The sequence below is a fragment of the Artemia sp. Qi Xiang Cuo genome, chromosome 5, assembly GCF_049724085.1.
Source record: "Artemia sp. Qi Xiang Cuo chromosome 5, ASM4972408v1, whole genome shotgun sequence".
In the NCBI taxonomy this organism is placed as follows: Eukaryota; Metazoa; Arthropoda; class Branchiopoda; order Anostraca; family Artemiidae; genus Artemia; species Artemia sp. Qi Xiang Cuo.
The window spans coordinates 18,526,453-18,538,831 of record NC_142798.1 but is presented as its reverse complement, the minus strand read 5'-3'; the positions used below and the strand labels follow the sequence as shown (position 1 = coordinate 18,538,831).

The 12,379-nt window shown below is 39.5% G+C and overlaps 1 protein-coding gene across 1 annotated transcript in view; it reads left to right on the top strand.

Annotated features, from left to right (window-relative positions):
* LOC148951904 (uncharacterized) overlaps positions 1-12,379 on the top strand; it is a 113,382-nt gene that overhangs the window by 88,694 nt on the left and 12,309 nt on the right. The window contains exon 6 of the mRNA XM_089089390.1: positions 8,492-8,737. Within this exon, the coding sequence (XP_088945516.1) occupies positions 8,492-8,737 (246 nt within the window). The remainder of the gene's footprint in view (positions 1-8,491; positions 8,738-12,379) is intronic.

Sequence of the window (12,379 nt, the reverse complement as noted above, 5' to 3'; positions counted from 1 at the left end):
TATTTCCGAAGCTGACGATAAGAACATAAAAATTTGCGCAAGTCTTCTGTTCCTACGCCTTGCAGCAGCGGCAACTAAAGCCGGAGGGGAGATGGAAGAAACTCTCAGATTTGAACTCTCAAGCTACCCTACTGCCCTTTTTGTATCGTCAAGCCTGCCGCCACAGCCAGGTAAAGCGGAGCTAGTGAAAACCATTTGTAAATTAACAAAGGCAGAACCTGTGAACGTCCTATCAAAAGAGCCAAAAAAATACGTGATCGATGGTGGGTGGCTGCTTCAGCATATTATAGGCAGCGCGATCGCGCTGCCTAAGAAAAGAACGATGTTGGTACCCTATATTATTATTTTTTTTTTCCATACCAGGGCACATCGTATCGAAGGAGTTGTCGTGAAACTTCGAAAAGGGCTCATTCGATTGGAAATTAAATTGGCTAGTGCCCTTTTTAATAGTCAAAAGTGACTGGATGGCTACTAACACCCCTTCCACGCCCACCATTTCCCACAGCACATCCAATCAAAATTTTGAGATAGCCATTTTGTTCAGTGTAGTTAATTTCCAGATAGAAAATATGTTTTTGAGGAGGACACTCCCCCACAACCTTCAGGGCAAGGGTTTTAAGAATGCATTGGGGGCATAGAAGAACGATGTTGGTACAATGTATTATTTATTTATTTTTTTAGACTAGGGCACTTTGTATCGAAGAAGTTGTCGTAGAAACTTCGAAAAGGGCTCATTCAATTGGAAATTGGAGTGGCTTGTGCCCTTTTTAATAGTTGAAAGTGATTGGAAGGCAACTAAACCCCTTCCACGCTCACCATTTCCCGAAACACATCCAATTAAAATTTTGAGAGACATTTTGTTCAGCGTAGTTGATTTCCATCGTTCGTAATTCGTAGTTGAAAAATACAAATGAATGTGCCTTGTCAGTTGGATATACATATACTGATATTTAGTAATCAAAAATGTTAATATTATTTGATTTATTAAATTTAAGTGCAAATTATGTTCTTGCCTTGGGAAGGTATATGGGTTTTTAGTGCAACTTATGTTAATTTCTGCTCGTTTTGAGTTTGACTCGGTTATTTATTGTAGTTTCTGTTCGTTTTGGGTTATATTTATTTATCGATGCTGATTTGTGGTAGTTTTTTGCTTAGTAGATTATTTTATTTTATTTTTGCTCATTTTTTGTTTAATGGAGGTCTTTACGTTTCTTTGAAAAACTTATTTTGTGGAAAGATGTCACCTAGGTTAGACGAACGAAAGGTACCCAGTGTTCGACCGTCGATTTCACACTGAGTATGAAGCTGCAAAGGAAGAAGGAGGACTTCTTGCGGAATCCCAAAAATAAGCAGAACATTATTCGATCTATTGGTAAGAAGGTTGTCCAAGCCGGCCTCACTTTCCTTCATGCAGAGAGATATGGGGGCGTTCTGATTGCATGTACATGTGTTAATGCGGCCAAAGAAAAGGTAACCGCAGTAGTCGGGAACGACACAAATTGATTGATCCTTCTCCTCCATCACCTGCCTCCCGAAGCCAGGGGTCTTCGAAACCAGTACCAAGTCAAGAGTGCGGTCAATTAAATACTGGCACATCAACTTTATCAAAAGATCGCTGGGACAGGTTTGTCACTCTATTCTTGTTGGCCGCGCTTTTCTTGGTTGCGACTCAACGTCCCGTTTGTTTGAGATAGGAAAGCAGGCTGTCCTGCCATTCCTGAAAAGCCATGAAGAATTTAGGAATAACTGTGAAGTATTCCTTAATTCGCGCTCTACGAAGGAGGAAGTCCAGCCAGACGGTGAAAGTATTTTGATGTTTCTACAAGGCTAAGAAAGGGGAGGGTCTCAGCAAAGCTAGGTTCAGGGTTTTTCTTGATAAACTGAACAGCTCAAAGACATCAACTTTTGTGAACCCAGAGAGACTCCCACCAACTCCATCGGCTGTGAAATTTCATTCTTATAGTCTTCTATCAGGTAATGGAATGGCGTAATACCGCGTCAGAACTCGACCCGAAAGACTGGGGTTGGCGATTACGCGACGGGCGCCTCACTCCAATCATGACAGACGTCGGACCTACTCCGCCTCATCTGCTAAATGTGATTCGTTGCAGCGGCAAGCGTTCCAACTGTGACAGTTCACGCTGTAGTTGCCAAAAATGGATTACCTTGCACACTTGCTTGCAAAGACTGCCAAGGGATTGCGTGTTCCAATAAAGATGTTTTTGTTGATAACGATGAAGAAGACGATGTTTAGTACAAATCCTTGATCTTATCCTTTTAAGTTCAATAAAAATTGTAACTATCTTTTGTTGTGATTACCGAAGCTATCTGATTTTTTTCATTTTTTAACATTTAATTTTGTCTTATGTTTCTATTATATAGTGGAAGTAAATCTGCCCATTTACTCTGAAGGCCCGATGCATTGTCTCCCCTACGGTGAAAACACTGCAGAAGAGCAAGATACGAATCTAATACCATATTTTTTGAAATCATCGAGACAAAAAACCTTGGGGGAAACATTTTGACCAGCCATATCGCACAACTCTCGAGGATATAGTTTCCCCCTCCCCCGCTAAATGGGGAAATCGAACCAAGTCCAGCGATAAAACAGCATAACTTTTTTTTCGATTTCTCCGTACAGAAAAAGAGCAGACGTGAAATTCGAGCGCACAATAAATCTGCCCCTGAATTTTTCCAATTTTCCCCCATTCCCCCTGTTTCTTACCCTGTTCCCCCAAGGGGTTTTTTAGGGACTTTTGATACGTTGTACATAATTTTTTTTCTCTACAAAACGGTGTAAACATCTTTTATATTGCAATTTTGTCCCAGAGTTTCGTACATTTACTGGACTATTAAGGGTTTAAGTATTAGTTAGTTTTTGTTTGCCCACTTCTTAAATATTTATTCACTTTCTTTACTAAGTTATGTTCACAGATGGCACTTAAAGGGAGAGGGGGCAAGCCAACCGATTGTCAAATGGACGGCTCAAAAGATCCGATCAAAGTGACCAATTAGTCATTGAGATCCATTTTGTTGTTCCTTCCCCCAACTATGTTACCTGCATTGCCTCTTATTTTGCCTAAATGTTTTTTTAAGTCTAATATAAACAACAAAGCACATAAAGTACAGTTGGTATGCTTATGTGGTTCATAATTGAGGGGACGATGATGCCTTGAAACCAAGGCGTAAGTCACTATTAGATGACTTCCAATAACGGTCATTTTCAACGAAATAGTACTTTTTAGCTTAGCCCCCAACGATGTACACACTCCTCCCCTCTTTCCCTGCTAGTATTTAGCCAATCAGAAAAAAGCCTCTGTAAAATTTTAACCTAGTGGGTCGCGATTTTATCGCAATAATAGAATAAACATAACATCTAGAAAAACTGTAATCTCAATAAGTAAGTGTAGCCCCTCCTTCTACCGACTATAAATACTATAGATTAACTATTGGTGATATAACAGTCGGTAAAAAAATAAAATCAACCAGATTTTGAGAAAATCCTCTGCATTCTTCAAAATAATTGAAAATGCCTAACAAAATTAGTTCTATATAAATTTCAAACAAAAGTTTTATGTTAAAAGACACATCAAACCACACAGCTTTACTGTGCTTTTCCCTAAATTAGCCCGAATCCCACCCTGAAACTCAACAAAATCGCCATCCGCAGATGACATGAGCGTGGACGAGGAGGAGTTGCTGAAAAGTGACTGCGAATCCTTGTCGGCAATCATGGGCCTCCAGAGCCAGAAATGGAGGAGGGTCCGAAGAATTCTGAGGCTACAACAAATGCGGATGACTTAAGTTGCCGCTCTCACCCTGAACAGGACAATCCTGAATCGAGGGCAAACCTTATTAAAATTCAGAGGGATGAGAGCTGGGAGAAGCCCTGGCGCAGAAAGAAACCCAGCCGGAAGGAGAGAAGGGAACCCGGAGGGCTATAGACATCTCCCGACACCAGGACGCCTGACGGGAGTGGGCCTGGAGTGGAGCTTGGACATGCGTCCCTGATCGGTAACCTGATTCGACCGCAGGGTAGAAAGAGAAATAGGGCTAACCTCTCTTAGAATATGACCCCGGAGGGTGCTCCAGTAAAACGGCACCCCAAGGTAGAGAGGAAAAGGAAAGAGGCTCCTGGGGCACCAAAAGAAAAGAGGAGTTTTGTGGAAGTAGCCAGATGTACACTCGTAAGAATCAGCAGGGGTGACTGGCAACTCCTCAAAGAAAATGATTTCATCCTATTGAGTCCAAAATTATGGAGGGTAATTATTCGGTCCTGATATCGCCTCCGTGACATTGGAGGCTATAATAAAAGTGAGATGCCAAGATCAGAGGACGGCATCATGTATTAGGAAGGTTGTGAAATGAGGGGACACACCGTCCTCAAACCCCTTTGCGAGAAGCCAATGGAGTCTATCCCAGCAACGGACAAACTGGGCCCGTCTGTCTCCAACTAATTTTAAATGACGCCATCATATGAGCCGTGGAGGCTATTTTGCTGGCAGATAAATCTGCACCACTGCCAAGCTGCTTCTTAATATCTTGGGAGGGAGCTGGTAAAAATACAGACATTTTTAGCGATGGTCCAGGGGCCATGGGTCGGCGGAGGAAGGATCATGGGGAAGGTCAGAGAAGCTGAACTTCATTTACATAATCAAGTGAGTACCGCTCCTAGAGTGTGTATTTATCATTCCAAAAATTCGGATACCTTGAAGTTGTCTAAATATTTTTCTAATGATGTAATAGCAGTTATGGTGAAAAATCTGATTTGCCGTGGACATACGGTATTTCGTTTAATTTACATACCACATGATGAGAAACCACTACCAAAGAAAGTAATGAAACTGGTGGAATACCGTAAAGATGAGAAGATCCTCTAATTCTTTCATGCGATGCAAATGTGCATCACACCCTATGGGGAAGCACCTACACAAATGGAAGGGGACTTGAGCTTCTAGATTACCTGGTAGGGGAAGGCCTTGCTTGGTACAACCGGGACTCGAGCCCTACTTTCATAACAAGAGGAAGAAGAAAGGTTTTGGATCTTTCAATAATCTCTTCAGAACATGAGAGACTGGTAAAGGAATGACATGTGAGCGATCTTCCGTCATTCTTTGACCATCGAATAATAAAATTCAAAATAAATATATTCCAACGACAAAGGAAACCTCATAGAGTTATAAGAAAAACGAATTGGCACACCTATAATCATGTGTTAGTTGACAAACTTGCCAATTTTCCTCCCAACCCTGGAATGACTTATGAGGATCTAGACCAGGAGGTAGAAATACGTACTGAAAGTGTGAACACTGTATATAAACAGGCAACTCCTTAGAAACTTGTCAAGGAGGGAGACCTTGCTAATAACTGATGGACTTCGGAATTAACTCAAAGAAGAAAACTGACCCGAAGGCTGCTAAGAACTGTGTCCAAACGAAAAATCCCGAAGATTGGGATGCTTACTCGGAAGGGTTAAAACTCCTGAAAAAGGAGATGAGGAGAGTAAAGAGAACCTCATCGAGGACTTTGTTTAAAAGTATAGAGTCAGATGAAGCCAGTATTAGCCTTCTAAAAACTATAAAGAAAGACCACCGGGCACACCTGGGAAGTCTAACAAGAGTAGATGGCACTCTCACAGCGGACCAGAAAGAAACCCTGAACCGCATGATTGAAAAACATGTTAACGACCCTGAAGAAAATAGTCCTATGCCAGTTTGTTTTATAAACCCAAATATGGAGAAGGAGCTGGCGTCCCGAATTGTAAGGAAGTTTTGGGTCAGAAAAGCTATGGAAGGTTTTTAACCTTGTAAAGCCCGTTGAGCATAAGGTTCCAGAAAGGATGGGAGAAGTACAGACCTATTATATTGGTATTGCGAAGAGAAACCTTGCTTTAGACTATGTCCCCGTGCATGGCTCAAGACCAGAGGCGTTTTATACCTAAACCGGGAAAGAGGATTACTCAAATCCCAGGTCCTATAAAATGATAACGCTAACCTCCTTTCAATTGAAAGTGATAGAACGATTAATTCATTGGTTTCTGATAAGTAATCCAGAAACAAAGAACATGATATCTGATAAACAAAATGAATCTGAGATAGGAAGCTCTATGAATGCATAAAAAAGTATCTATGAAGGGAATAAAAAAGTCGAAGATTTCTCATAAAGAATGTCCGCAGGGGGGGGGGGGGGCTGCAAAGGACCCAAAAAGTTTAAAACTTGTAATTAACATTTTATATAAATTAAAAAAAAATCAATAAAATTATAGACCGGCATGTGTGGACGATTTACTATCCTTACTGAGAGGAAAACGTATAATGACACAGCTTGAGTGTGAACAACACATGCTGAACAAAATTCAAATATGGTCATAGAATCCTAAACTACGTTTAGCCCCTGAAAAGAATGAATTTGTAGTATTCACAAAAAAAGTAAATGGAAGATTCCCTCTGTTCTAAAAATATATAATCACCCATTATTCTTGAAAAAAAAAACAAGCGAAATGCCTAGGAGTAGTTTCTGATCAACAACTGAGCTTGAAAGCTCATAGTGCGGAAAGCCACATTTTCCCTAATTCAATGTCAACGATTTGCGGGAAAAAACTGTGGCTTGGCTCATACTGAGATCATATATTTATATAAGACAGTAATTAGGCCGAATCTGTCATATGGGATTGTGGTTTGGGTTAGTTGAACTTGAATTGCGTGCCATGTAACCCCCTCAATAAGGGTACAAAGTCTAGCACGCCTAATGATTATATAAGCATATCATGGAACCACTGCGGCATCCATGGAGCTTATATTGGGATTTCAACCCATAAAATTTTTTCTTGAGGAAGAAGCAGTAAAAAGTGCTGTTAGACTGCATATAAATGAGCAATGGATCCAAAGACAGCAGATACAAAATTGGAAAGTTAAGGCCATGTTGACATCTGTAGCTCATTGCTTTAGTGCAGGGAGCTGCGGATACCTAAGGATAATATTATCCCAAGAGTAAAACCGGACAGACAGTTCCAGATTGTCATGAAGGATAGAAAAGAAATGGATCAGGAGATAAAGCTGCTCACCAAAGTAACGCGATAACCTATTATACTGATGGTTAGCAGATTCATGGACAATCGGGGGCTAGAGTAGTAATTAACCAGAATAGTCCTGATGTGGAAAAAGAGGTAATTAGTTATCACCTGAGAAATTTTGCTACAGTTTTTCAGGCTGAAATGTTTGGGTTAGAACGAGTGGCTGGAAGGCTGTCACAAATGGTAAGTCCGGGAAAGGATTTACGTATCTTAACTAACAATCAAGTATGCTTAAATGTTTTTCCAGAATGTAAAGTACCGGAAAAAGAGACAATTGGAATGGTACGAAGCTCTGGATAGCTTGGCATCCAAAGGAAACCAAATTACACTGATGTGGGTCCCACGGCACTTTGGAATAGGGGGTATTTATATGGCTGATGAAGAAGCTAAAGCTGGGACATCATTAAGATACTATGGTCCAGAACCTTTCATTCTTATTTCTCACAGTTGCTGGAAGGCGGCGGTGAGGAGTTGGAGCAATGAGAGAGTGGAACAAAATTGGCATAGGAAGGTGGAATGTAAGGAAATGAATATATTGCCCCCAAATTTTAGCCCCACCCTGACTAAACATTTTTTAGGACTGAAAAGATTGAGCCGTAACAGGAATTAGAAAAATAGGAAAACATCTTTCTCGAATAGGGAAGGCCGAATCCCCATTATACCAAAAGTTTTAGATGCCCACTGAGGAAACAAGAAGGCATCTTATAGAAGAATGTCCAGCCAGGATTAAACACTGGCTTGAGATATTTCATACTGTTGTTGTTAATCTGAAGGCAGGGTTGTCCTGAGCCTCTTTTCGTTGGGGGGGGGGGGAGTATGAACATCGTAGATTTTACTGACACGCTGCCGGATTTCTGCAAAAATCATTAATGTTGGAAAATTTCTGCCGAAACTTTTGCCTTCGGCGAAATTTTTACCGAATACCACAACAGCTAGAGGGAGGGAGTAGTGCCCCCCCCCCAACCTGGGGACACCCCTGCCTGGAGGACATGGTAAGGGAAGGAGAAGAAGTCCGACAGCTGGAAAAATATACGGTAAGGGTGTGGAGATCAGATCCATTATCCCCCCCCCTCCTGTCAATCACAAACGGAGCATAGTTTTGGTGTGAAGAGCCAATGGGCCTTGAAGGTCTGAGTCTCGATCGAGTGATAGTTGGTCCAGCACTTTTAATAATAATAGTAATACCATGTGGCTAATTCTGCAGTAGAGATATTGCAGCTAGATGGCCCACTCCTAGACTAACCCCATGTAAAAAAAAATAACACATGAATCAGCAAAAACAAACCAGTACATCTCCTATCTTCAAGCCATTTTAAACCTGATTTTTATTTCGGTCAGTTACTATTAGACAGTCTTGTAAGAAGCATATGTACCATCAGAAGTGCGTTTATTAACTTGAACAAAATACTTTTTTTTTAGCTTTCCGTGAGGTAAAAGCCGCTTTTACACAATTGGAGTCAGGAACTTGTCAATCTAGTCTCAACTCTTTGGTAAAAAGAATAGAAGTCTTAGTTAGTATAATGGAAAAAGTTGTTGATGTCCTTGTAAAACATTCAGATGAAGATGGTACTATTCCTGATATTCATAGCAGTACTTCTATTAAAAGCTCATCGACAACCACTGAAAGTGAGAAGAGGAAAAGTAGAAAGTCGGCTTCCACCCATGGTAAGGCAATTTGAGTACACAAACTTGGAATATATAAATAATGCTTATAAATGTGGATATTATATGCAGAGCTCTCAATATTTTGTCTGGGTTGAAAATATAAATCTATTAAAAAGTTGGTTTAAATTGCATGAGAGTGACTGTTCACTCACCGGGTAACTATTGGCTACGTAAATGAATCTTCAGCCCCAATCGAGCCCAGAAATCCCTTTTTAAGATTTTAACATAATTCCCTCCTCCAGGGCCATGATTTCTTAAGATCTTTAACTCTTTATGCTAGGTAAAGGAAATTTCCTATAATGGGTGTACAGCCTAGGTTGGTGTCTGGGTTCTTTCTCTTTTCTTAAGACAAAACCTTTTAGAAAATCATTCATTCTGGCTTTGAATCGGGCTCAGATCCTTTTGAAGATAAATTAACTACTTTTTCAAAACGGGCTTTTTCTAGAATCTGTGCATTTGTGCTGATTTTTCAATTTAGCTGTGTTCTAGGTAATTTAGTCCTAACTATTTAATAGTCAGATAAAAAAGATTAGAAACTAAAGAATATGTCTATTTCAAAAATTTTAGGCGTGATTCAAATAAATTTAGACCTTAAATTAACTAGTTTGCTGAGTAAGGCAGCATTGTCAGCGCGCTTGTGGTTTAAATCGTTTTAAACTATTAATTTTTAACTCTTGGCATTTTCAGCCAAAAAAAGTTATATACCTTTATAAGCAGGATTAACTAACTTTATTCCGGTCTGCACAAAATCCTTGAGTCTCTATTCGTTTTCACGTGCTCCAATGAAAAAAAAATGGTCGGCAACAATGGGGTTGAAACAAACCCCCAGAGCCTGGGGACAAGGGTTGTAAGTTATGCCCCGGTGGCATTTAAGGTTTTTATGGAAGCGATGGTTGTATAAACTTTATAAGTGTCTCATTTTGTTAAAAATTGGAAGTTTCAGTTCCCTTTTAAGAGTAAAAAGCGATGGAGGGCAGCAAATCCCCCCCCCTAACTAAACCTCTTTACCAAACGAGTCTGATTAAAATTGGGAGATAGCAGTTTTGCTCAAAATAATCCAAAAAACATATAACAATGCCTCTAGGGCTGACACACACACCCCTACCCCATTACCCTGGGAATAAGGCTGTAAATCATGCCCTGGGGGGCATATAAGGTTCTTATGGAATGGGTGGTAGTATAGACTTCAGATGAGGCTTATTTGATTTGAAATTGGAAGTTATAGTGCCATTTTTATGAGTCAAAGTGACCGGAGCTCAGCTACCCTTCCACCCCCCCCCCCACATACACACACACACAAACACGTCGTGTTCTCCCGAGATGCACCCAGTAGATATTTCGAGAGAGGCCTTTTATTCAAAATATTCCAAAGATCATATAACAAGGCTTTTGAGCTTGATACAAACCACCAGAGCCTAAGGCCGAGGGTTGCAAGCTATGTCCCTGAGGTATTTAAGGTTCTTATGTAAGGCATGGCTGTATAAACTTTAGAGGTGGCTCATTTGGTTGAAGTTGGAATTTCTAGTTTCCTTTTAGGAGTCAATAGTGATGGAGGTCAACTAGCCCCCCCCCCCCAACTACACCTCTTTTCACCATATGTATCTGATTGAAATTGTGCGATTGTAATTTTGTTTAAAATAGTCCAAAGAACATATAAAAATGCCTCCGGGGTTGGAACAACCCCCCAGAACCCATGGACAAGGGCTTTAAGTTATGCCCGGGGGCATATAAGGTTCTTATGGAAAGGGTGGTCTTACTAAATTCAGATGGGTCTCATTTGATTTTAAATTGGAAGTAATAGTGCTATTTTTAAGAGTCAAAGTGATTTGAGAGACCCCCCCCCCACCACACACCCATAATTTTCCATATCAAACATCCAAACAATATTTTTAGACATCAAATTTTTTCAGCATTGTTGAAAAGCTCAGTAATTATGTCTTTGAGGATGCTGATACGGGCGTATCAGCAGTATTTTTGGAACGGCTTGTATACCAAGAGGAAACTTCAGGGGCATCATTAGTGGGATGTTCAGTTGACCAAAAGGCAAAATGTACATTGTATTACTGCTAATAACACTGTGGCTACTGCTGTTAATACTAATAAGTATACACTATTACTGCTACTACTGTTCCAACTACTACCACTACTACTATGATACTAGTACAATTAAGACTACACGTATGAAGGTGAAAATTTGACAGAATATTGAGGGGAAATTTGAACCAAATGAAAACCCACTCTGCGCATGCAGATTGTCAAAAGGGCGTATCTCAAGAATTGACTTAGGTATTAAAAGTTGAATATTTTGGAGAATACTTAAAAGGGAAGATCAATTGACAAAAGGTAATATATGCATGGCTCTACTAACAATAATACCACTGCTACTTTTCCTTATTATTATTATTATTATTTTATTACCCATTATTAAACATACAAAATGTTGTAAATGGAGTACAAGAAAAGAAAAAAAAGTAACATCAAATAACAACAAAATATCTGAAGAAAACTCAACTAGAGAAAAACAAGATTAAGAACATTCCTACGACAAACAAAAAAGACAAATTTAAGTTATTGCGACATATTATGAAGAGAGGCTTGGTTCAAACGCCTTTGCAAATCGAACACGGCGATTCAGTACAGCTATAAGCGAATCGGCTATACCATACTTCAGAGATATATTCGAATTCCTCATCCAAACTGGAAGACGAAGCAGATACTTGCCATATCTGTAGAAAATAGACCGATTTTTTTTTTTTTTTTTTTTTTTTTTTTTTTTTTTTTTTTTTATGCTACTACTGCTACTATACTATTCCAACTGCTACATCAGTTGCAACAACTTGTAAACCTTAGAGTATTAAGGTGAAAACGGCGTCAATAGGGTGTCAAAAGTGCATATCAACAATATTTTGGAACGGCTTAACGTCTCAAGGTGAAACTTCCTGGCTATCATGAAAGCGATCTTCAACTGACCAAAAGGCAATATGCACATGCTACTACCGCTAATAATACTGCTACTATTACTTCTAATACAACACTAACACTGCAACTACTTTTACTACCACCGAAACTACTGTGATAATAGAAATATTAAGGCTAAGTCTATGAATATAAAAAGAGAACATTGATGGCAAATTTAAACTAACAAAAGACACTATGTGCATTGAGATTGTCAAAATAGCGTATTTTAAGAATTGGTTTGTCTATTGAGTTGGAACTCTCAGATAATACTTAAAGGGGAATATTAGTTGACCAAAAGGCAATATGTGCACACTACTACTAATACTACTGCTACTTCAACATTCACTAGTTCTACTACTATAACTGTTGCTTTAATTACTACTTCTGTCGCAACTACTTGTAAGGTTGAGAGCATTAAGATGAAAATGTCAAGAAGAATATGAGTATACAGGTTATCAATAGAGCAAATCGACAATATCATAGCAAGGGCTAATTGTATTAAGTTGAGTAGTTATACTACTTCTGTGACTACTATTACAACTCTGCCTAAGGGTATGAAGGTGAAATTTTCGGAGAATATTTCTGAGAATTTATGTTGTACGGATGGCAACCTGCCATCCGTATGCAGGTTGTCAAAAGGGCATATCAGCAATATCATAGGAACAGTTTTGCATATGAAATTAG